The sequence below is a fragment of the Mus pahari genome, chromosome 7, assembly GCF_900095145.1.
Source record: "Mus pahari chromosome 7, PAHARI_EIJ_v1.1, whole genome shotgun sequence".
Lineage (NCBI taxonomy): Eukaryota > Metazoa > Chordata > Mammalia > Rodentia > Muridae > Mus > Mus pahari.
In genome coordinates, this window is record NC_034596.1 from 2,410,535 (window position 1) to 2,436,462 (window position 25,928).

Below are 25,928 nucleotides of genomic sequence, written 5' to 3' on the forward strand. Positions count from 1 at the left end.
GTTTGGATAGTGGCACTGCCATTGCTTCCTTGATTCTAGGAATCCCCAAAGCATTCCTGGAGATGACTGCGTAAGTTCTGGTCCCTTCTCCTTTTGGCAGGATCACTATCCTCAAAGCACAATGTGTGATAAATACAAACGAAATAGATGGGTGCAGTATCACATCAGCCAGCCTCTTGTGAAAATTACTTATTGTTACTTATTGTTACTTCCAGCAAGGTGTCAAGACAGAATTACCCTGTGCAGCCCTGGTTGTCCTGGGACACACTTTGTAGACCAGGCTGGCCTTTAACTCAGAAATCCTTGGGCCTCAGCCTCCTGAGTGCTGGGGTTAAAGGTGAGCGCCACCATCACTCAGCTAGATGTCTTTGTTCCTTAGTGACCACAGGCTAAGTGATTCTGTCATTTTTGCAAATGAATTTAAATCATCGCCTTTTGGGGAAAAGTTCACTAAATATTAAAACATAAAATGTAACTGAGAAAATTTAAATCAGACATTTAAAGGTAAGTTTGGACTGAAAACAAACACACACCCCTCATATTAGGCTGGAGATGAGGCTCATCTTTAAAGTAGAACACCTGCCTAGTATTCACTAGGCCCTGACTTTAATTCCCAGCACCACACAAATATCCCATACAAAAATACATACATACACACTGTCTTAATTTACCAGGAAAACTATGGGGAAATGACAGTGGGACTCTCAAGTCTTCTTCGGAAGTCAATACTGTTCCTTGCCTAAAAGTGCTCAAACCACCCAGGGTGATTCTGACAGCAAGTTCCATACATCTGAGCAACATTCAAACAAATGGTCTATAACTAAAGCTACAAGTTTTTCAGAATTGCATAAATGTGATTGTGTAGCTCAGTTGTCAAGAATTTGAGGGGGTTTATTATAGTCAAAATAAAGTATGTTCTTAAATGTTACATCAACCCTCACAAACAGAAGCATCTCCAATAAAATCAATTTGCTTCAATTAAGAAATGGGGGAAACACACTATTGTGAGTGGGACATTACTACATTCCTGGCAGTTTCACAACTGACTGTAACAATTACAAAAGCTGCCCATTTCCCACTAATAACGAGACTATGAACAGTCCTCTAATACATGTCTACTTTATTAAGGCCAACCAACATGGTATCCATGTCTCTAAGCATTTCAGGTTAAGAGATGTTTAGATTTTTTTTCTATAGTGAGTTAACTTAGGCACATCGGTTTGTATTTTAGAAAAAAATAATTATTTCTATGACACAGACAGGAATAAGGAGAATCTATCTGCAAATGTTACAAAGATGATTCTAAACCTCAGCTAGCCTGTCTCCAAGCGGCTAGCAGCCATTAGTCTTTGTGACAAGAAACAACAGGAACCGCGCAAACATCTGACATAGTCTGGAACTTAGAGAGCAGAAGCTGTGATTATCGAAAAGCTCGAACACTGGCAAGGCTGGATCACAAAATATTTCAAAGAAGGCCACGAGCGTTGTTTCCTAAGAAGGGCTAGGAACCGCAGGTGTCACTTGGTAGTGCATTGAAATGGCACTGCCCAGCAGGGCTGCGGAGATCAGCCGGTCGCCTCCTTCTAGAGCAGTCATTTGGGGTAAGCTTCCACAATCATAGCATGACCCTGTGAAGGAGAAAGTTCAGTCAGACCTAGGAAGCAGTGAAACGTGTGGAGTCCAGCCAGTACGTAGGCAGGCCAGCAGCAGAGCCACTACTGTGTGACCGCAGGAAAGGGGTCACTCGGAGACTGCAGAGCCACTACTGTGTGACCGCAGGAAAGGGGTCACTCGGAGACTGCAGAGCCACTACTGTGTGACCGCAGGAAAGGGGTCACTCGGAGACTCGGCTTTCTCTATAAAGTGGGGCTCAGGGTGCCTAGGTTAGAAACATGTTTATAAAATTAAATCGGATAGAACACTTTACATAGACATACATGTACTTATATGCATACAACTGGCTATACATACACCTCCCCGCCCCTCACACATGCGTGCACCAGACTCAATCTAGAGTCCTAGTAAATGCAACAAATGGTTGTTTTTATTTTAATTTCTGTGGTGCTGGGGAATAAACTCAGGTCTGCAGCATGCTAGGCAAGCCTCTACCACTGGGCCACCCAAACTGGATTTGAAAGGTTAAGTGACTCAGTCAAATCACAAAGCCCTTGTGAAGAAAGCCGTGATTGGGAACCGGGTATAAGGATTCTGATTCTAAGGCCTGGGCTTGGCTCTGCTACTCTCTGGTTAGGAAGATGAATTGAATAGGACAGCATGCGCCTGGTCTTGTTGGAGCTTGTTATGCTGTGTTTGGTTGATGCCCCTGGGAAACCTGTGCTTTTCTGAGGGGAGGGGGAAGGAGGGTGGATCTGGGAAAGTCTCGATAGGGCAGGGGAGAGATGGAGGAAGGGAGGGAAAACTACAGTCCAGATGTAATATATGAGAACAAAGGAAAAATCTAAAGCTACAATTGAAAAAGGAAAAGGTGAACTGAGCGTACCTAAGGGTAGAAGAACGAACAATGTCCTTTCTGCAGCACTCAGCATAGCTCTGGGTACTAGTTATGACCCAAGTTTAAGCCTTACACAAACATTTAGGATTTCCTGGGTCTAAATTCTGTCTGATAAACAGTCATTCTAACTGTTGGACTGCAATCAAACCTATAGACAGCCTAATGAAATGGTCAGCTTCTAGATTCAATTCCAACAAATATATATTAAGAAACTATTATTTATAAAATACCAAGTTCAATACTATGTAAGGTCATATACAAGATCTTAATCTGGAATTTAGCATATACATTAGTTTAAAATAATTAATAATGTTTGTTTGATAATGCAAGCAAACAAACAAAACAGGGAGGGAAAGGTCTGACTGACCCACTGGAAGCAGAACACTCCTCCAACTTTATATATAATGCACTATTTTCATGTTTCAACAGGATCAGTACTTCTCAACTTGGGGACGTGCTTCCACTCTCTTCAGAAGACAGCTGGCAGGTATTTCTGCTAGTTTTAACTGTGTGCATATACATATGGGCAAAGGCAGGGCTGGGAAATAATTTGTTGCTATTGGAATCTCATGGGTGGAGACTGTGCTAAAACATCCTACAGTACACAGCCCAAAGAATTAACTGGTCCAAAATATTAACAATGCCAAAGATGAAATATACTGTTTTTGGGCTAGAGATGGCTCAGCAGCTAAGAGTACGGCTGCTGTCCCAGAGGACCTGGGTTCAACTTCCAGCCCCAACAGGGCAGCTCATACCAACTCCAGTCCTAGGGTTTCCGACACCCTCATATAGACATACATGCAAGCAAAACATCAATGCACATAAAATAAAAATAAACTATAAAAAAAAGAAAACCACTGCTCTAAATCCACCATAATGAATTTGTAATCTAATTTCCTAATCATGTTGGTGTCACTCAAATGCCTTGACTAAACAAACAAGTGGCACGCGTATAACTCGTAGAAGAAAGACCCTGAATACTCTCCATTCACGCACATCATCATCTAATGGTATGTACACTCTGTACACAGAGATGACAACTGCACTGAGTGGGAAGGGATCTGGAGGCGACATGCCACACACAGTCTTCTCCCTCGAGGGAGCAGGCATACATAAGAAGCAGACTCTCACCTAGATATGCAAGATTTCAGCAGGGGAGACACAAACAATAATAAGACAGGTCTGAGTTAGGGGACTGTATCCCCGGGGCTGTATGGAGTCCTGTGTTTAATCCTAGTACAACCAAAAAGTTTCAGACCATGAAGCAACAATGTTTCAACTTATAAATAAATTATCTTTCTTTCTTTAAACTCTTTAAAGAAAAGCTGTCTATATCATCTTTTACATGATTCTATACTTCAAGCAATCAGGTATATTCAGGGTGGTATGGTTATAGGCAAGATTTTATGTCTTTACATAGCTTATTTGTCTTGCTTAGTAACAGTGTCTATAATATGCAAGAAAACAAAAAAAAAATCTGTCTATATCAGAATTAAAAAAAAAAAAAAAGACTATGTGTCAGAGCATGTGAGTGCATGTGATGGCTTTTACTTCCAGCAGAGGCAGGGAGATCTCTAGAGGCCAACATGGTCAACAAAGCAAATTCTAGGATAGCCAGGGCTACACAGAAAAACTCTGCCTTCAAAAAAATCCATAAAAGCCAACAGCTAATCTTCCTTTAGGATTTTACTCCCTGTGAAAAATTATAGTTCAGAGCATGCAGAACATGCTGAGTCTATAGTGTAAGTGAGGTAGACAGGAAAACATCTATCAGACTAATGAATTTCTGGCTGAACAGCAGCCACATATCACAGAGAAATTAACTACCATACAGAGTAAGTCAGTTCTCTGGAGACGGTTTTGTGGTGGTGCTAAAGACCCAGGACTTCAAACATGCAAGACAGGTAATTACTTGATCACTGAGTTAACGGCCACAGAGACTGTTTACCTTAGACATTATAGATAAGGTGTCACGATTACTAGGTAAATGAATAAAAGTTTATCACTAAGGAAGAAAATACACTGAAATACCTCTAATGCTAGTTCCTCACAAAGTTTAAATGATATTTTTCCAATATATTTCTATATTTTATATAGCTTCTAAAATGAGCATATATTAAACATATTATAAGCAAGAAATATAAACATCTTAGCACTTCATGAATGCTTCAAATAAAACATTCTCAGGACATGGGAGTCCCGATGACATTGCTGTGACATACCTGTCCTCCAGCTGCACAGGCAGCCACTAAAGCATACTGGCCTCCATCCTTCCTCAGTCTGTTGGCAGCTGCCATGACCAACCGACAGCCAGTGGCTCCAAAAGGGTGTCCCAGAGACAGTGATCCGCCCCAGATATTAAACTTCTCCAGAGGAGGTGATCCAACCTGGCTCCCACAAAAAACAAAGACCAATTTAAAGGCAATTTTACTTAAGACCAATCAAGTCAGGCTCTGCCTAAGAGGAAGCAAACAAGACAGTGAGGAGTAACTAATACTGACTACCATACAAATCAATGTATGGCACCTGAGCAAGACCAACATTAAGTCTTACTGTCTTCACTCATCAATCTCCATGACTTGTTTTTAAATTAGGAGAGAAGCTGGGACTACAGCTCAGTGAAACAGCACTTGGCCTGCATGCATGGTTCAACACCCAGTACTGCCAAAAAGAGAATAAACTTTTCCCTCTCTTGTTTGTTTACTTATTCATTCAGAAACAGGGTTTCTCTGTATAATCTTTTTTATCTAGGAACTCCCCTTGTAGACCAGGCTGGACTTAATGCAGAGAGAACTGTCAGCTTCTACCTCCAAAGTACTGAAATTAAAGGCAGACACCACTATGACCAGCTCTCCTTTATATTATAAGCTGGTAACTAAATTCAAAATATTAACACACTGGTAATTTCAAACATATTATTTATCAAAACATACCTTGGTTTTCCTACCCATGTAGTTTTGTGCAAACCAATCAGAATCCATGGCTTTAAAGTTTGCCAAAATCTGACCCTAGAAGGGAAAATAATTCAAGACTTTGTTACTAATGCTCTTCCGGTTTTATGTAAGACATAGACTTGTGTAACTTTAAGCAAATCTTTACATCAGTTCTCAGTGAAAATTTCATAAGGAAATAATTTAACACTTCTTAATGGGACTTTAAGAAACAGCCTCCAGGGCTGGAGAGATGGCTCAGCAGTTAAGAGCACAGACTGCTCTTCCTGAGGTCCAGAGTTCAAATCCCAGCAACCACATGGTGGCTCACAACCATCCGTAATGAGATCTGATGCCCTCTTCTGGGGTGTCTGAAGACAGCTACAGTGTGCTTACATATAATAAGTAAACCTTTAAAAAACAAAACAAAAAAATAGCTTTCAAAGGTGTATTTTCTTTTTTTGTTGTTTTTTTTGGTGTTGTTTTTTCCGAGACAGGGTTTCTCTGTGTAGCCCTGGCTGTCCTGGAACTTACTTTGTAAACCAGGCTGGCCTCAAACTCAGAAATTCGCCTGCCTCTGCCTCCCAAGTGCTGGGATTAAAGGCGTGTGCCACCACACCCGGCTCAAAGGTATATTTTCAACACCACAAGTGTGACACTGAATCTGTGACCTAGCCCTCCCTACAAAGACATTCAGTTTGAATACAAAGCCCCACTCCCAGTAAGCATTCACTTCACTTGTAATGGCTATACTCATTTCAGACATGACTTATAAACGACTTACTGAGAAGGCTTCATGAAATTCAAAAGCATCAATATCATTCATGGTTAATCCTGCCTTTTCTAAAACCTTTGGAGTAGCATATGTTGGTCTGAAAAAGAAAACAAACAAAAATAGTAGACTAAAACTTCCCATTTTAACTTAAGCACTTCCTAGGATACTCCAAATTGAGTTTTATCCTTACTCATTGGTTCTATTATACAAATGCTTAGCGTTGGGGATAAAAAAAAGGCATGCCCTTCATCCTCACTATATTGTAGAACTGGAAGAACAGATAATAAGCAGGCAAGCAGTGTAGGGTAAGTTAAAACTAAAGAGAAAAGGACAGAATTCAAAGGAGCAAGGCAGGAGAAAGGGCTGGCAGTCTCAAGGTTATAATGGAAGCCAGTGGAGTAAGGACAGATAATGAGAGGCATTTATGAAAGGTCCTGGGGGTTAGGGATGAAGCTCAGGGTTGAGAGTGCTTGTCTAGCATAAACGACCCCATAGCTCACGCACGCGCGCACACACAGAGATTGATTATATAACACAATTGGTAGCAATATGAAAATAAAATGCCAACTTAGGGCTTAACATACTCTCAAACCTGTGTAAAAAAATGTGAGCAATTGATCCCTGAGATCCACGTGGTAGAAAGAGAAAATCAAATGCTGTAAATTATCTTCTGACCCCTCGCCCTGCCTCCCACACACTAAATAACTGTAATCAAAAATTCAAGTATTTTTCATTGAGATTTAGAAATATATACTGCTACTTACCCGAGTAAAAGCTGATCTTTCGGATCCTGGGACACATATATAAAATCCCTAGGCAAAAACCAGAAAGGTTACCTCTAGTAATAAAATAAAGAAGCCATAAGCAATTCACCAGAATATTTACTTTACCTCAAATATGCCTTTGGTTTATAACCCATGGCCAGGGCTCTGTCCTCTGACATGATTAGCATCGCAGAAGCGCCATCAGTCTGAAACGGCACAACATGATGTTATCTGGAGGTCTCCTGGCATCCGCCTCGAAAGCCTGTTCACGAGTCCACTAGTATATCTATATAGAGTCTATGTAGCAAATTCAGTTTACTGTATCTACCATTAAGTCACAAGCACATACACTAAGCCACTCTGGGAGGACAAAGGTATCAGGGACTGTTCATAAGGTATTATAATTTTTCAAGATACACTGGGAGATGCAGCTTCAGAAATAAGGACCAACAGGTTTTTGCTTCTGGCACAGAAAATGAAAATTTTTTTCATGAATTGCAATATTTACTTAAATTATTTTTTACATTTTCTGTGTTGTTTCTTAGTAGCCTCCTGTCCATAGCTTTGAGATTTTATTCTAAAGGCAACACACTGAGAGAAGACTCAGATGGGTAAATGAGACCATCAAAATCATGGTTTTGCAACACTTTAAACATCTAGTATGTTTTTATCCCAAATAATAATTAAGAAATTTCAGGACTAAGAGGTACCTCTGGGGTTTTGTTTGTTTTTAAAAAGCCCTTTACCATTACTTCAAAAATGAAAGAATGTCCTCTACAGTTCCAAAAAAAATGAAATCACTCCATGCAATATGCAAAAATCAAAACAGGTTCTGTCACATTTTATTACACATCTTCTTAAAACTTAGCAATACTGAAAAGGGCATGTAGCTACCAGTAAGGTGGCCAGAAAGTCTGGGAATACAGTTGACTATACATAAAAAATGGTTTTTGGATACTACATTAATAGTTGCTCACTGCTAGGTGTGGTGGTAGAAATTGATCAGTTATACTGTAAAGAAACATGAGAGCTGGAGAGATTGCTCAGTGGTTAGAGCACTTGTTCTTCCAGAGACCCAGGTTCAGTTCCCAGCACCCACATGGTAGCTAAGAAGAATCTGTAACTAGATCCAAAAGTCAATGTCTCTTCTGGCCTCTGTGGGCAGTCCCCATACAGATGCACAGACACACATTCAGACAAAACACCCATACACAACAAATTTCTAAAAAGAACAAATAAAATAAAGCTTCCCTTGGTGCCTCTCTGCTATCCTCAGCAGCTGGCCTACAGCCACCACAGTGTATCACAACTGTCCTTCCCATCTCTAATGCTTACCAAAACAATACAAGTTTGATGAATGGCCAAGTTCATAAAAAGAGCAGCTTTGGGGGCTGGTGAGATGGCTCAGTGGGTAAGAGCACCTGATTGCTCTTCCAAAGGTCCGGAGTTCAAATCCCAGCAACCACATGGTGGCTCATAACCATCCGTAACAAGATCTGATGCCCTCTTCTGGAGTGTCTGAAGACAGCTACAGTGTACTTACATATAATAAATAAATAAATCTTTAAAAAAAAAAAAAAAAGAGCAGCTTTTGTATTAGTATGGTGAGATGTCTAAGACCTTAAAACTATGATTCTAAACTTGGTGTTTATACATGGTACATGCCTGTGGTTACAGCACTAGGAAGGCTGAGGCAGAAGAATTATAACTTTGAAGCCAGCCTAGGCTTCATAGGGAAATCTATCTTAGAGTAAAACTTATGTATTGGATTTCTGAGACAGGTAGGCTGCCTGCAAACCCTTGATCCCCCAGCCTCTACATCCTGAATGCTGGGCTTACAGGGATGTATTATCACACCCAGGTTGTGTTTGTTTTCTAAATGATTTTCCTTTAACATTTTCTCAACAGTGAATAGTTTTATTTTAAGCCTCCAACCACACATAAGCAAATTTGCTGCAGGCTCTTCTATTGAGTCTATAGAAAAGCCACTATTAAACACAAATAGCAATGACAATTACCAGGAAAGAAGAATTTGCAGCTGTCACTGTGCCATAGGGTTTGATGAACGCGGGTTTTAGTTTGGCCATTTGCTCCAGTGAGGAAGGACGGATCCCATTATCTTTGGTAACTGTGTCCTTTCCTGTAAGAACATGAATTTTTTAGCTCTAAGAAACTAGAAGCATTATATATCTTCTCTATAGCAATATGTTTTAAAAATTCTAAGAACGGGGGCTGGAAAGGTGGTTTAGAGTTTAACAACTGCTGTTCTTTCTGGGGACCCAAGTTCAGTGCCCGGCACCCACAATGGACAACTCACAACTGCTTGTAAATCCAGCTCCAGGGGAACCAATGCCCTCTTCTGGCCTGTAAAGAACCTACAAGCGTGTGCATACATCCACACACACACATACACTTAAGTAAAAATTTAAGAACAAAGGAAATGAAAGTCTTATCTGTCAACTATAAAGAAAGCCTTTTTATTCTTTCCAGGGCTGGGGATCAACACCCCTATCCCTCACTGCCGCCACTGCCACAGGTCCTTGACCATCCTGAGCAAGCACTCTACCACTGAGTTGTACATAACTGCATCTCTAAAAGAGCCTTTTACAGCTAAGACATCATCAAATTTCATTTTGTTTCATTTATTTAGTCCCAGATGTATACACAAGTACAAAAAGACGTCACGCCAGGCATGTCTAGTACTTTGGAGACGGAGGCAAGAAGACCATTTTGAGTTTGAAGATATCACATAGACCATGTATCAGGCCAGGCAGATTACATAGCAAAATCCTGTCTCAAAGAAAAAGAAAAAAGACGAAACAGGAAATAAAACCCTCAACATCATATTTTCTTAAGACACTCACTAAGATTTAGCTGTTTATATAGAAGTCCCATGAATCAAGAGTTTTAAATTGGCTGGACCCAGGCATTGTGACTCAGACCTGTAGTCCAAGCACTTGGGCGGCTAAGGCAAAAGGACTGCTACAAGTGAGAGGCCAGTTAAAGCCACACGCCAACATCCTACAAAACCAAACAGGGCCAGCGAGATGGCTTAGCACGTGAAGGAACTGGCCACAGGGTCTGGTGACCTGAATTTGATCCCCAAGACCCACATGAAAGAGAAAATGGATTCCTATTAAATTATTCTCTGACCTCCACTGACGGACTATAAACACACACAGGGGTGGGGAGTGTAAAGGTGAGAGGGGGACTGGGAACAGGGAAGGGAGGGAGGGCTGTAATTGGGATGTAAAGTGAATAAATAATTAATGAAAGAAACCCTTGAGAAAAGGAGCATGGTAGCACATGCATGGGATCCTATTTGGGAGGTGGAGGCAGGGAATTAAGAGTGCCAGGCCAGCCTCAGCTACAATATGAGGCCAACCATATCTAGATGAGACCTTGTTTTAAAAAAAACAACAAAACCCTTTTGCTAAGTTTACCAGTGTTATAGCATAGATCTAAACTTGAGTCTATGTTTAAGAATAAAAGCTGAATGGAGTGGTGTTGGTGCATGCCTTTAATCCCAGCACTCAGGGGGCAAAGGCAGGTGGACCTACAGAGAAAGTTCAAGGACAGCAGGACTACACAGAGAAACCCTGTCTAGAAAATACAAACATCAAACAAAACCAAAACCAAACAAACAAAGAGAATAAAAGCTGATTATTTTGGAAACAATCATAGCAACCTGGAGGCAAAGGCAGTTCTCTTTGAGAGCTCAGGGCCAGCTAGAGCTACATGGTAGAACCCTGTTTTTAAAAAATTATCATTTTTAATTTTAGGGCTGACGAGGTGGCTCAATTGTTAAGAGCACGTGCTGCTTTCAGAGGGTGCAGATTTGGTTCCCAGCACCTATATCGGCTTGTAACCACTTGTAACCTCTGTTCCAAGGGCTCCAATGCCCTCTCTTACGGCCTCTGGGGACACCTGCATGCACAGGACACACATACGAATACTAAGGCACATACAGAAAAACATAACAAAAATAAATGAACCCTTTTCAAAAACAAACTTTTAAGTTTTGGGGACAACTGAAGCAGTTCAGAACACCCCAGTAAGTATCGCTACTTACCTGGTACTTTGAAGGGTACAATATCAGAAAGGTGTCCTTCATCCTGTGCCTTCTTGGCCAGACTATGAGAACGCAGTGCATATTCATCCTGTTCCATTCGAGAAACAGCAAAGGCAGCAGCCAGTCGGTCTGCAGAGTGGCCCATGGTCTCATTAGTGGAGAACTCAGCCACTGCAGGGAGCTAGTAAGGAGACACAGAACAGCTCTGCTCTTTAGAGGTGTGAGGTGATGCACAGGATTGCTCAGTGCTAAGAAATCTTTTTATTGGCTGGATATAGAAACACATGCCTATAACCCTAGCACTCAGGAGGTTGAGGCAGGGGAATTTTAAATTTGAGGACAGCCTAGCAAGACCTTGGCTCAAAAAAAAAAAAAAAAAAAACCACACCAAAGAAGGAATAAAGAAAATGCAAAAGCTCTTTGCAAGCAAACATTTGTGGGGTTTTTTTTTTTTCTCTCTCTTTCCTTCTTTTTTTGTTTTTGTTTTTGACACAGGGTTTCTCTGTGTAGCCCTGGCTGTCCTGGAAAACTCTGTAGACCAGGCTGCCTCTGAACTCAGATCCACCTGCCTCTGCCTCCTGAGTTCTGGGATTAAAGGTGTGCACCACCGCTGCCCAGCTTGAGAAAATATATTTCTAAAAAGGTCTAAAAAATACATTTTTAAAGACAGGATCTCATGTAAATCAGCTTGCCCTTGCACTCATACAGATTCTCTTGTTTGGGCTCTGGAGTGCTGGGATTAAAGGTATGTGCCACCATGTCCAGATTACAAATTCAATTCTTTTTTTTTTTTTTTTAAAGATTTATTTATTATATGTAAGTACACTGTAGCTGTCTTCAGACACTCCAGAAGAGGGCATCAGATCTTGTTAAGGATGGTTGTGAGCCACCATGTGGTTGCTGGGATTTGAACTCTGCACCTTTGGAAGAGCAGTCGGGTGCTCTTACCCACTAAGCCATCTCACCAGCCCTACAAATTCAATTCTTATAACTACTCCCACTCTCAATCTTGACCAAATACCCTGCCCTGTAATCAAGAGAATATATAAGTATTAGAATACATGTTATATCTAACTGTAATCTAGCTTCAGGATGCTCTGGATCTTTATTTACATTAAATATACAAGTCTTACCTCAGGGGACAGAAAATTCAATCTGAATTTACTGAGTAAGGACAGGCGCTGGCCCAGAGTCTTGGCTTTATTGAGATCAAGCATCATTTTCCTCATATTTCTTGAATGACGAATAGGGACGTCAGACATTAACTCAACACCACCAGCCACGACGACATCACACTGGCCAGAAGCTATCAGACCAACAGCTACAGGGTACAAAGCATAGGAAGGAATAACAAATCACTGAAATGTAAGCTTGATTTAAAAGCTGTAAAAAAGGAGCCAGCAAGATGGCTCAACAGGAGAAGGTACTTGCAGCCAAGCCAGAGGACCTCAGCTCCAGCCCTACAGCAGATATGGTAGGGGGAGGAAACTAATTTTCACAAGTTATCCTTTGACCTGCACACATGTATCATAACATGCATGCATATAAAATAAATGTATTTTAAAAATCCTTGAAACCGTTATTAGTTTTGTATAACAGCTATCAGTTTCTAACTATAGGGTCTTACTGTGTAGCTCTGGCTGACCTGCAACTAGCTGTGCAGAGCAGACTGGCCTCAAACTCACAGATCCACCTGCTCCCTCCTCCTGAGTGCTGGGAATCAAAATGTGCTACACCCAGCTAGTTTTTACCTTTTCAACGGGACTATTACCTTATAATTTTTGCACTTCTGGAGACTGAACCCATAAATAGGCAAGTACAAGGAAATATTTTAAATGTCTAAAAATACATTCATCCAAGACACAAGGACATCAACTGCTAAATCAACTCAAGTGATATTCTTTTTTTTTTTTTAAGATTTATTTATTATTATATCTAAGTACATTGTAGCTGTCTTCAGACACACCAGAAGAGGGCATCAGATCTCATTTTTGGATGGTTGTGAGCCACCATGTGGTTGCTGGTATTTGAACTCATGACCTTTGGAAGAGCAGTCAGTGCTCTTAACCGCTGAGCCATCTCTCCAGCCCCTCAAGTGATATTCTTTATAACTTATTTAATTTTCTGTATATTAGTGTTTCACCTGCACATTTGTGCCTAATGCCTACAGAGGCCAAGATGTCATTAGATCTCCTGGAAATAGAGGCAATAATTATAAATTATCATGGAGGCGCTGGAAATCACACCCAGGTGCTCTGGAGGATCAGTCAGTGCTGAACCATTTCTCCAGCTCAACTCAAATACTCAAAACTTGAACATCTTCCATATTTTATATGCTCTAAGATTAAGTTTTCAGAAAGGTTTCCTCCCTACCCCTCACATAGAGAATACTAATTTCTGCTACATATCTTCTCAGATGTGAGTTTCCCTTTGTGGCAACTGGCATGCAATTCTGTTGGTCTAACTGGGAGTCAGTCACATGCTGCTCAGTAGAGAAGCCTCCAACCACTGCCTCTGGCTTCATTCCTGCCACTCATGAACTCAATCTGGCCTTGATATTATTATAATACCATTGATGCACTAAGCCTGTCAAGCTTCCTGTCTTTTCATTGAATGGCAGTGGCCTGCCTCTGCCTCCCAAGTGCTGGGATCAAAGGTGTGCGCCACCACGCCCGGCTCATAAAAGCATTTTTTGCAAGTGTAAATGTGTGTTGTCATGTATTAGGGGAAACATGGGCAAACGTGTGTGTGTGTGTGTGTGTGTGTGTGTGTGTGTGTGTGTGTGTATACAAGCCAGAATTTGGTATCTGTCTTTAACTGTGCCCCATCTTGTACAATGAGACAATTTCTCTCACTTGAACACATCTCACCCATTTGCATCATCTAGCCAGCTAGTCAGCTAGCTTGCTTTGGGGATCCTGTCTCTGCCTTCTGAATTCTGGGATTACAAACAAGCTGTCACACCTACAGGACATTTAGTAGGTGCTAGGGATCCATCTATACTCTGGCCCTTATACTTACTCAACAAGTGACTTGCGATTAACCATCTAGAGTACGACTTGACAACTATGGTGATGCTTGAGGCTGCAGGTTTCTGTCCTCATGGGGCGATGCCCTATCAGAGTTACCTAAGCAGAATAAACTGTGCCCCTTCTCCCACTCACAGTCCTAGTCTAGCAGCCAGTCTAGGATTAAGGACGAATTCAACTGTCCCCACAAGGCATAAAAACTACTCTGGAAACCCCTAACTTTTACTTCCCTCAAGACTAATTAAAAGGAGTGAAGTCACAGGCACCTCTGGACCCCATTCACACATACCTGTGGTCATGGCTTGGTTTGAAGAGATACAGGCCATGGTGACAGTGTGAGCTGGAGTCTTATCAGAGAAGCCAGCTCCCAGGGCAGCCTTCAAGGAATAGTGAGGGAGAGAAAACACACATGTGAGTCAGGCTCTGAGCACTACTTTGCCACTATACTTACACTGTGTTTGATACTACTTGCCATCTGCAGGAGCAGAAAGCTGTTACTTTTGTATACACCAGTATGACCTTATTCTGTCTGTAGGGAGGTCTGATATGAAGTGCCTAATTGTACTAAAAACTACTTCCTGGCATCTGCATGTCAACTTCTTAATCTGAACCAGTTGGAAAGGAAATCAGAAGCAGGTGTTGGGGGCAAAAGAAAAGACTCCACAGTGGGACAAGGGTAAGGGCACTTAGGTCATAACAGCTTGATCCTCATGAGGTCACTGCAGCATGTTGCCCTTGGCTCAGCTGGCACAGAGGACTAACAAAGCTTTAAATAGAACTGGTAGCTGGTGACCCTTATCCACATTCTTCTATTTAAAGATTGAATCCCTTTCAAGACACCAAGGAGAAAGGAGGAAACTGAGTTGAAGGAGAAGTACACTGAGGTCTTTCAGCAAAGTCGGCTTTGATAGGGGAACAAAGCCCTTTAGGAGGACTTCATATTAATATCAGGACAGGTCCTTGTGGGCTGGAGGGATGGCTCAGAGGTTAAGAGCACTGACTGTGGGAAAAAGCTGAGGTGGGGGGTGCTGATAATGGGATGTAAAGTGAATAAACAAATTAATTTTAAAAAAGAAGAAAAGAAAGAGTACTGGTTGCACTTCCAGAGATCCTGCGTTTAATTCCCAGTAAGCACATGGTGGCTCACAACCATTTATAATGGCTTCTGGTGCCCTTTTCTGGCGTGCACCCACACATACAGGCAGAATACTGTACCCATAATAAATAAATAATCTTAAAATATATATATCAGCATAGATTCTAGTGAAATTCTTTTGCTGTGGATTTTAAGTTTTACTACTTATTTTCCTACCTGTCCCATCACTTCTACCTTTCTTCTTAGCTATAAAATGACCTAGAAGCTACGTGTGGTGGCATAGCTCTTTAATCTCAGTACTTTGGAGGCAGGTGCATCTCTGTAAGCTTGGGGCTACCCTGGTCTACACAGGAAGTTCCAGGCCAGCCAGGGCCTCATAAGTAAGACCCTGCCTGTCTTAAAAATAAATTATGTGGCGTACAATATGACTGATATTAGTATGAGGTTCAGGGAAGAAACTTCCTCATGCCAATCAACAGCTGGAATGTGCATATAGATGTAAAACTTTCAGAAAAAATTTCACAGAAGAACACCATGGTTTTGGTTTGAGAAAAGAATGTAGAGAAAATTGAAATTTACTTTTTCAGTCTTATGAAAGTCATTTCATATCCATGATCCAGAAATTCCAAGCACTGTAAACAACTTGATGGCTTTATGTAACCATGAAATGTTTTTTAAAATAAATTTCCTAATATGGTTTTTAATGGACTAATAATATTCCATCATTTTGTTGAACCATAATTTATTCAACCATTCTATAGTTGAATAAGATAAGTAGTTTTTCTGAGATTCACCTGTTTATTTTATCCCACAAACTTTTGTCTTTTTTTTACTAACCCACTAGAACGCTTTATTAGCTGTGTTCAAAATGTGCTGATGCAGAGGAGAAGCCAGTGCCCCAGAAGCAGAGACAGCCTCTCCCTGCTTTCAGCCCTCTTCTCGCCTCTGCCCTCAACAGCACTGGCTGCACACTCTATGACCTTGGGCAGTGCTGGAATTTCAGCTGCTTTAACATTCACTGTGTAAGAGAACAAATGGTTTTGATCTGCACATTTGCCCTTCTATCTTGGCTGACAATGGAAGTAATTACCCTCATAACTATAATGAGCATAGAAGCACAGACAAGAAATAAGATAAATATGTGAACACCTACTTTATCCAAAGAATTGGAACAAAGCCCAGAAGACAGGTTTGAACTAGCCACTGTCAATGCCTGTATGATACTCATATTAGTTTCAAGGCTGTCATTACCTCCATTGCCCAATAAACACCAGATGTGTGCCAACTAGGCTAAAGGTAAACTCCTAGGAAGTAGTTACATTAAAAAAAAACAACCCTGCCTACGTGTCATCTAGTCAAAGGTAGCAAGTCATAGGTAAGGCTTCCTCTACTACAAAACCAAGTTATGAACTTGGCTCCACTGTTCAAGTTTAATTAGAAACCATGAAGGCTAACATTACAAAGAGCAGCATCAGCCATATTGCTATACTGTTTCTCTAACACAAGAAACAAACTAACATTTCTTAAACCACTCAAACAATTTATCTGACCTATAGCAAAATGTGCATACATAGTAATAGTATACATCATCTGATTTTAAGTGAAATACATGTTTAGCTAATGGATCTTAAGAGTTTAATGACTTTAAAATGGTAAATTCTAGGCTGGGCATGTATCTTAGCAGTAGAACACTTACTTGCCTTGCCTGAAATATGCAAGGCCTTGGGTCAGATCTCTAGCAACACATGCACATACAAAAGAAATAAACGATTAAATATTAATTCAAATTCAACTAGATCTTTTCTAATTTGGGGGAAGGATGTGATGGTGGGGGGAGACAGGGTCTCACTATGAGGCCCTGAATGACCTGGAACTTACTGATCTGCTTGCCTCACCCTTCTGACTACGAGTATTAAAGGTGGATCTCCAAGCCCAGCTCTGTTGCTACTGTTTTGGAGAAAAGGTCCCACTATAGCCCAGATAATATGGAATTTACTAATTCCCAGATAGGCCTTGGACTCCATGGTAATCTTCCTGCCTCAGCCTCCCAGGAATATGTTACAAGCATCAGCCACTATCTCCAGCTTTATCAATCTCTTTAAACAATATAAATTTTGCTTTACTTACCTCTCTAGCCACATTGCTTGTTTTTACTTCCTGAATAACTGTACCAAAGATGATATAATCAACAACATCCTTTGGAATATTGGTTCGATGCAACAAACCCCTAAAAGCAGAAACCCAAAGAAAAGAAACACTTCATACATGAAGGTACACCAGAGAACATCACATAAACACTACACATTTTAAACAGGGAAGGCATGTCCTGGAGGTATAGGTCAGAGGAGAGTGCTCACTTTGTACATACAAGGCCCTTGATTCAATCCTAATTTCCACAAAAACACAAAGACAAGTCTTTCCTTTTCAAAGGCCAGACACAGACATTTAACAGCTTATCAACAGGAAAATGAGTGAAGAGTCATGTGAAGAGTCAATATTTGATGGCCACTTGGTAATGAGACATTAGAAAAAAATAATCAGGGCTGGTGAGATGGCTCAGTGGGTAAGAGCACCCGACTGCTCTTCCGAAGGTCCAGAGTTCAAATCCCAGCAACCACATGGTGGCCCACAACCACCCGTAACAAGACCTGATGCCCTCTTCTGGAGTGTCTGAAGACTGCTTGTGGACGTTGTACATCGTGGTGCGGAGCCTAGTGCGCACCACGATGTACAACGTCCACAAGCAGACTGGTAGAACATTTGCCTCCTATACTCAATGCCTTAGGGTTAACACCCACACCACTGAAATAAAGAGGAGGAGGAGAAGGAGGAGGAGGAGGAGGAGGAGGAGGAGGAGGAGGAGGAGGAGGAGGAGGAGGAGGAGGAGGAGAAGAGGAGAAGGAGAAGGAGGAGGGGAGGGGAGGGGAGGAGAAGGAAACAGAATAAAGAAGCAAAAATGGAAAAAAATCAGAAAGTTGCAATGCAACTCAAATGAAGACAGGTCCAAGCAGTTTGCAGTGTCACATGTAGAGCACAGCGAGAGGCCTGAGAAAAGACTGTTGTATTTATGATCACAAAGTCCCTAAAGATGCTTCCAAAATATAACTACAGAGAAATTTGGGAATGGAAATGATTATTAGGTAATTAAAGAAGGTAGACATTAAATACTGCCATTTGCTCTTAAAGTCTGGCAGGAGGACAAGAAAACTGAGTGAGTGACAGTGAGCAGGAAGGACAATGAAAGCGTTTTCCAACTAGGAAAAGATTTTGGCTTCCTGAAGACACTAAAGCAAAACATCTTTGGAAAAGTAGAGAATGTCTTACACAGACACTGCTGTACAGTTACAACCACACCATCTCAGCCGCATTTCATCTCATTTAAATTTACTTGGTTTGCATAGGAACCTTCAAGGGTTTTTTCCTTAATTTTTATCTTATGTATATTTGCCACCATGTACATGTAGATGAAGCAGGCAGATTGCAGTGAATTTGAAGCCATTTTGGCCTACATAATGAGTTTCAGGCCAGTCTGAGAATAATGAACACTATCCATACCACCAAGATGCTATGTGCTAAGCTTGCAAAATAAAGATGCTTTTTATTCAAAGCTGTTAAAATTTAACATATAATCGTATCATGACATACACCTTTAATCTTGACAACTGGGAGGCAGAGGTAGATGAATTCCTGAGTTCAAGGCTAGCCAGGTCTAGAGTCAGTTTCAGGTCAATCAGAATTATATGGTGAAACCCTGTATCAAAAAACCTTGCTAGGGGGCTGGTGAGATGGCTCAGTGGGCAAGAGCACCTGACCGCTCTTCCAAAGGTCCAGAGTTCAAATCCCAGCAACCACATGGTGGCTCATAACCATCCATAACAAGATCCGACGCCCTCTCTGGAGTGTCTGAAGACAGCTATAGTGTACTTACATATAATAAATAAATCTTTAAAAAAAAAAACCTTGCTAGGAGCTAGTTAATATTGCTTCTTTCCATATAAAGTTTAACATCCTAGATATGAAAATTCTACAGAACATGCTACTTCAAGTACAAAAACTATAAAAGTATTTTAAGTTGGAAGAACAGGAAACTCCATTTACTTACGAAAGTGCAGCTCTAGCCAAGTCATGTGGCATTAGGTCTTTATACCTGGGGAAAGAAAACAAATAATTTAAACCAAAAGCCTAGCGTTTCAATAGAATTTTTAAAAATTCCAATGCATACAGATTGCCTAACATATGCTGACAATGCACCTAATCTTACTCCCAAGTCTATCAGTTCATATGAAGAAACAGTGTGACTTTGCCATCTGTTATCTTAAAAAATTCCTCAAGCCCTAAGCCTCTACAGAACTTGCTGACTGTGTGACAAAATATAGACATTCTACTCTTTTTTCTGTTGTTGTTATCATTTAGTGTTGTCTGTACTTGTATACTTGGGGAAGTCAAGGGACAACCTGTACAAGTCCCTGCTTTCCAGGGACTGTACTTACGTCGGAAGTTTGTTAGCAAGCACCTTTACCCACTGAGCTGTCCCAGGGACTGTACTTACGTCGGAAGTTTGTTAGCAANTTACCCACTGAGCTGTCCCAGGGACTGTACTTACGTCGGAAGTTTGTTAGCAAGCACCCTTACCCACTGAGCTGTCTCACTACATCTTTCATGCCTTGCATTTTTAAAATTCATTCATTTATTTTTATTTTATGTGCATTGATGTTTTGCCTGCATGGATGTCTATGTGAGGATGTTGGACCCCCTGGAATTGGAGCTACAGACAGTTGTGAGCTGCCATAGAGTGTTGGGATTTGAACCCAGCTCCTCTGGAAGAACATCCTGTGCTGCTGAGTACTGCTAAGTCATCTCTCCAGTCCCTATGCCTTGCCTTTTAAAGGTAATTATCTTCAAGATCTCAAATCTTCCATATGAATACAAAAAGAAAGGCCTCATTTTTTCAAACTGGAGGCTAATATTCTCCCCAGTAAGTTTTTAATGTTAGTGACTGCCTGTACAAAGAACAAATATTTAAAAACTAACAACATAAACAGAACAGAACAAATTGCTTCCTTAAAAGAGCCCATTACCAGCTTTTGTATAGACTGAATCTTACTGAGAGGATAGAAAAGCCTGAAAGACCAGCTGTTTGATTCTGAGGAACTTTCAGGGTAGTCCAAAATACTTGGGGTTGAACTATGGCAGGCATTTGGACCAGCTGTGTCAACACCAAGTCTCATTTTCAGAAGACCAAAGCAGCATCATTCTCAGCACGCAAACTGTGTCTACAGAAACCATGTTCCAGAAAAGAAAAGAAAGGGGGGGAAGGGAGGGGAGGGGAGGGGGGAGGGAGGGTGATCACATAGAATCCAGGGCCAAGATGGTATCTGGACCTGCACTGGACTCTCAACTAGAGCTATTTCAGACTAATGCCATGGCAAGCTAGTTTATAAAAGGAATGGAACATCTTGCCATGGGGCTGGAGGGATGGCTCAGTGGTTAAGAGCACTGACTGCTCTTCCAGAGGTCCTGAGTTCAATTCCCAGCAACCACATGGTGGCTCACAATCTTATCTGTAATGAGATCTGATGCCCCCTTCTGGTGTGTCTGATGACAGCAACAGTGTACTCACATACAGAACATCTTGCCATAATATACCACTGATTTGACTTGTTCTATACTGGTTTTATACAGGTGCTCTCTATATGGTCTCCCACTAACTATATTATTCCCTACAAAGACCACTTCACACAGTACCAGAAGAGAAACAGACAACTAACATGATCATTTTATACTTACGAAGTGCCTGACAGCAGAAATGGAATGCGGACCCCTTCCACCACCACAATATTCTTCATATTGGGTTTTGCTAAAGTCTTCTTTGACTTGGTCTGAACAGCTTTAAGATAAAGTTCAAAGAACTATTAATTAAGATATATAAAGTCAGGGGTAGGGAGGTAGCTCAGAGAACGGACCACTTGCCTAGGTACATGTTTCTATGCTTGCTCTCACAGCCTCCCTGAAAAAGTCGCCCTGTTTATAGTCCCTGCCAATAAGGTCTAAATCCAAGGCACAAACTGATCAGATTCAGAGGGGTGTGCCAGGCCCACCAACAAATCAAAAAAGTAGTTGACCAGTGTATATTAGCACTGTTTTTTCCTACAACAAAATAGCAGAGGCTAAGCACTGGAATCTAAACTAAGTACATGGTATGAGCTGAGGTCCTAGGAAAGGTGCACCTGGCTTTGTTATAACAAAGCTAAACAGCAAAAAGGCAGAAAAAAGTAGCTAAGTGCAGAAGAGGAGAGGTGTGTACAGTGGCCTCACTTTAAAACAACCGCTCTCAAGAGCTGATGCCTCACACCAACGACCTAATTACTTCTCTGTGGGGCTTATTCTTCCTCTTCTTCCTCTTCCTCCTTCTTTCTAAGCAGAGGGTACTTCTACATATCAAATTCACAATGTGGCTCAGGTTGGCTTCAAACACTCAATACTTAAGCCTCCCCAGAGCTGGGGTTACAGGTGTGTGCCCCCACATCTAACTTAGGTACCATCTGTTAAAGGTTCTTCCACCTCCCAGTATTACTACAGCAAGAAACAATTTCCAGCTCATGACCTTAGCATCATGACCCTAGCAATCAGTTGTTTATGTCATTTCAAACAAGTGATAAACTGTACCAGGCCTTTTGGTGGGAATGCAAGAAAAGAAACATGGTAAAAAACTATCCATTAGCAGAGGCTGAAAGGATGCCATAAAAAGAATCAGGGCAACAGTAAACTGAAGTCACTCACAAGCTAGTTATAGGATAGCATAAATCCTGAGAGCAAAGAAGAGAACAAATGGGCAGAAAAAGACATACAGAGACAAGATGAGAGGCCAGGGAGAGGAGCAGCTGGCCATGAGCTGCGTGTGTGCTTCCCCGGCACCTTTTTACCTTACTGTGCACAAATCCTCTCAAGCCCGAGGATTCGTTACCCACAATAACCAGACAGCCTTTTTTTTTTTTTTTTTTTAAATGTTACTCTTTTATTATTTCAAGGGGGTAATACATAGCCCAGTACACCAAAGCAATAGGGAATCAGAGGCAGCAAACGGCCAGTGGTTTGGGGAAGAACCTCATGCTGCATCTCCAAGCTCCTGTCTGCCTGTTCACAGGCTGGGACAGTGACACCAGCTCGCTATGGCTGCAGCAGTGGATGGACAACCAAACTCAGCACCCTACAGACCGTGAAAGGGCCGGTGCAGGGCAGTTCCAGGATTACCGTCAGCACTTGCCCTACCATCTGAGGCTACTGTCCCAGCAGCAGTCAGCTTGCCTAGCATTTGACTCTGTTTCAAAGCCTGGAGTGGACAGGGCAGGAACAAATCCTGAGGGCTCTGTGCAAGGATGGGGCCGTGGGTCCAGCCATTACAAGCTCTGGAACAGAGCACCAGGCTCCAGTAGGCCATATTTATGCTTGTCTCTTTCACCCCAGTCATCTGCAAAGGACAGGGGCCGGGAATGAAGAAGGGTCTTAGATTGAGCCCTCCCCACAACCTGGGGAAAACCGAGTCACATCTCTCTCCGAGGCCATGTTTGGTATGAGCGAGACTTATTTTGTCCTTGGTATGATGACTACACCCAGGTAATCAATTATGAGTGGAAAACCAACCTCTAGGTCAACTCAGTGCCAGAGGAAACAACTTCCCCTGCCCAGCCCCTGCCTCTCCCCATCATGTACCAGGAGAGGCCCCCCTCCAGCTATGCTGTGGCCCAGGCTTCTTCTAGTCCTTCCTCCCCACCCACCCCTCCAAGACAGTGCTACCTCTTCTCATCCAGTGTTAACACTAAGGCTTTCACCTTAATTGAACCAGATAGCCTTTTAACTTCCTACATAGGGAGGGCAAAGAAGGTCGGTACAGAAGCTAAGCTCAGGAGTCAGTAGAAGAACCAAAGAATATGATGAGGCAGGAATGTGGGGGACAGGCCAGAGTGATTATAGGAAGGTGTTCCATCTCCCAGGAAGATGAGAAATGAAAACAGCCTACCAAATTTGTGGATGACTTGTGACCGACCTTAGAAAGAAAAAAGTATTTTGAGGAAAAGTTGGATGAGATATTACTATGTTATGGTGATTTTTACAAAAAATGAGTTTGTTTCTTTTAAGTATATTCAAAAATGTTAAAATTCTTATTTCTCTAATTAATTTCTTGATCTACTTCTGTGGTTCTCAACCTTCCTAATGCTGCAACCCTTTACTATAGTTTCTCATGTTGTGGTGACCCCCAACCATAAAATTATTGTTGTTGCTACTATAATTTTGCTACAGTTAGTAGCTGTAATGTAAATATCTGTATTTTCCAATGGTCCTAGGAGACCCCTGTGAAAGAGTCATTCAAGCCCCAAGGGATCACAACCCACAGGTTGAGAAATCTTGCTCTGCTCAAGGCCCCAGTTCCTTGCTCACTTCAACCATCTTGCCTTAATTTAGGTATTCTCTTATTTGCACAGTCTCATTTCATCCAATTCTTCCATGTGTCTGGGGCTTACTTCACATTCTATCCTAACAAAGCTTTCTCTAATAATTAGTTACCTCCAGTTCCACCTTTGAACCTTTATAGCAACTTCTAGGGTAACAAACAAAACAAAACAAAACAACCCAAAAAAACAGCCATTCCAAATAATTTAGCTCATTTAAAAGCAATTAAATTAATTGTATAAATCCTATTTTGAAAACAGCACTGTTGCTATATTCTGTAACAGTCACTGAAAGGACTTCCATTGTCTCATGGGCACTGGCTCCTAGCCACATCAAACACAAATAATACAGCTCCTTTATATATATACCAAATATATATAAGGGTTAAGGGTAAACTATGGCAATGAAGTCTCAGAATCTCAACTGAGAATAAAAATACTATAGTTAACATTCCTGATCTGCAAAAACTTTATTTGCAAATGTGCAAGCTAGACTATAAAACTTGAAAATCTAGGAAATATTAACCAATATACAATTAACTGTGTATACTCTATACATAGTTCAAAGATTAAAAGATATGCTATACTTTACATAACTGCTATTTTTGTGGGAGAAAGAGAGGTATGTGGACAAACAAAAAATGTAGTCATCAAATCAGTCAAATATTCTACCACAGTTTATGAGAAGACAGAAAACCGCAATAAATCCTGTAATCATATGCCCACATTTCTTCAAACAGCCATGTCAAGCAGTAATACTCAAGCGAGTTAAGAGGGATTATATAGTTATAACACTAATTGTACCCTAAAACCTGCTTGGCATAGGCACATGTTCCTTCCCAACCCTAAATCAGGGGTTCACATTCTTTGCTTATCACAGGTGCCTTTTTATGCCACTATCATCAGCAACATCAACACAAAACTGTTTATAGAATACTGTTTGACATTAGGGCCACAAAAAAGGATTAAGTCTCATGACTTTCAGAGCTTATAGCATAGTTAGGAAGAAATATAGACAAAAACAAAAAAAAAAAAAAAAAAAAAAAAAAAAAAAAAAAAAAAAAAAAAAAAAAAAAAGGCTATGAAAAAACAGAGATTAGTCAAATGCCTGAAAAATGTCTTCTCTGTTGTCATCAGAATAACCTTCTGCTACTTGGCAAGGGTCAGGTCTACGTGTGTGACTGTGCAAAGCAAAAGCCTGAGTGAACATTTAAATTAGGGGAAAGGTGATGGAGGTAAAAAAGGAATAATTCTTTATTATTTATTCTTTGTAGGATCAATAGAAATTTATATTCTGCTTAGAATCTAGAGGCTATATAGGAAACCATTTCTCTAGTTGATATCTCTAGAATACTATAGGAAAATAATACCACCATGAACATACTGACTTTCGTTTACTAAGAGCTTTTTGGGTTGATGCTGCTGTTGCTGCTGTGGTGATGGTGGGTTGAACACATTGTGCCAGGCAAGTACTCTGACTGACCTGTAACTTCAGCCCCAAATCCGTTGTGATTTTTGTTCTTCTTTTTCCTAGTACAGGGTGTGGCCCAGGGCCTTGAACATGCTAGGTAGGAGCTCTACCACTGAACTATATATTCCCAGGGCTTAAAGAACTCAGAGATAAGGTCATGCCTATTAAGGTTGGCAATCACAGTTATTCTTTTAGAGAAGGAAACTAAAACATAGTGTACTGGCTAATTTTGTGTCACCTTGACACAGTTGGAGTTATCACAGAGAAAGGAGCTTCAGTTGGGGAAATGCCTCCATGAGATCCAGCTGTGGGGCATTTTCTCAATTAGTGACCAAGGGGAGGGCCCCTTGTGGGTGGGACCATCTTTGGGCTAGTAGTCTTGGGTTCTATAAGAGAGCAGGCTGAGCAAGCCAGGGGGAGCAAGCCAGTAAAGAACATCCTTCCATGGCTTCTGCATCAGCTCCTGCTTCCTGACCTGAGTTCCAGTCCTGGCTTCTTCAGTGATGAACAGCAATGTGGAAGTGTAAGCCAAATAAACCCTTTCCCAACTGCTTCTTGGTCATGATGTGTGTGCAGGAATAGAAACCCTGACTAAGACACATAGAGAGGTAATTTCAAGGCCCTATAGCCAAAAAGAAACAGAGCTGAAACAGAGTACAAGTCCTGATCTAGATGGTACTTTTTTCAATGGAGCCATTGTACAAGCTATATATCATGTAATTATATATCTATATATTACATATAAGAACATATACAATAAGTCCAAAATCAGAAACAAGTCACTAAAAGTCCAGGCAAGATTTAAAAAAAAAAAAAAGCTGACAACCTGTCA

The 25,928-nt window shown here is 41.1% G+C and overlaps 1 protein-coding gene across 4 annotated transcripts in view; it reads right to left on the reverse strand.

Moving 5' to 3' along the window:
* Positions 1-1,095: 1,095 nt before the first annotated feature.
* Hadhb (hydroxyacyl-CoA dehydrogenase trifunctional multienzyme complex subunit beta) overlaps positions 1,096-25,928 on the reverse strand; it is a 28,918-nt gene continuing 4,085 nt past the window's right edge. For 3 of the 4 annotated variants that reach the window (XM_021201736.1, XM_021201738.1, XM_021201737.1), the window contains exons 4-16: positions 20,966-21,065; positions 19,281-19,325; positions 17,306-17,405; positions 14,372-14,459; positions 12,187-12,374; positions 11,054-11,234; positions 9,000-9,121; positions 7,108-7,187; positions 6,982-7,029; positions 6,227-6,314; positions 5,446-5,520; positions 4,735-4,899; positions 1,096-1,628 (exon numbers count right to left, since the gene is read on the reverse strand). In XM_021201736.1, the coding sequence (XP_021057395.1) occupies positions 1,593-1,628; positions 4,735-4,899; positions 5,446-5,520; positions 6,227-6,314; positions 6,982-7,029; positions 7,108-7,187; positions 9,000-9,121; positions 11,054-11,234; positions 12,187-12,374; positions 14,372-14,459; positions 17,306-17,405; positions 19,281-19,325; positions 20,966-21,065 (1,316 nt within the window). In that variant the 3' untranslated portion in view covers positions 1,096-1,592. The remainder of the gene's footprint in view (positions 1,629-4,734; positions 4,900-5,445; positions 5,521-6,226; positions 6,315-6,981; positions 7,030-7,107; positions 7,188-8,999; positions 9,122-11,053; positions 11,235-12,186; positions 12,375-14,371; positions 14,460-17,305; positions 17,406-19,280; positions 19,326-20,965; positions 21,066-25,928) is intronic. The other variant, XM_029540870.1, reaches the window with a different exon arrangement.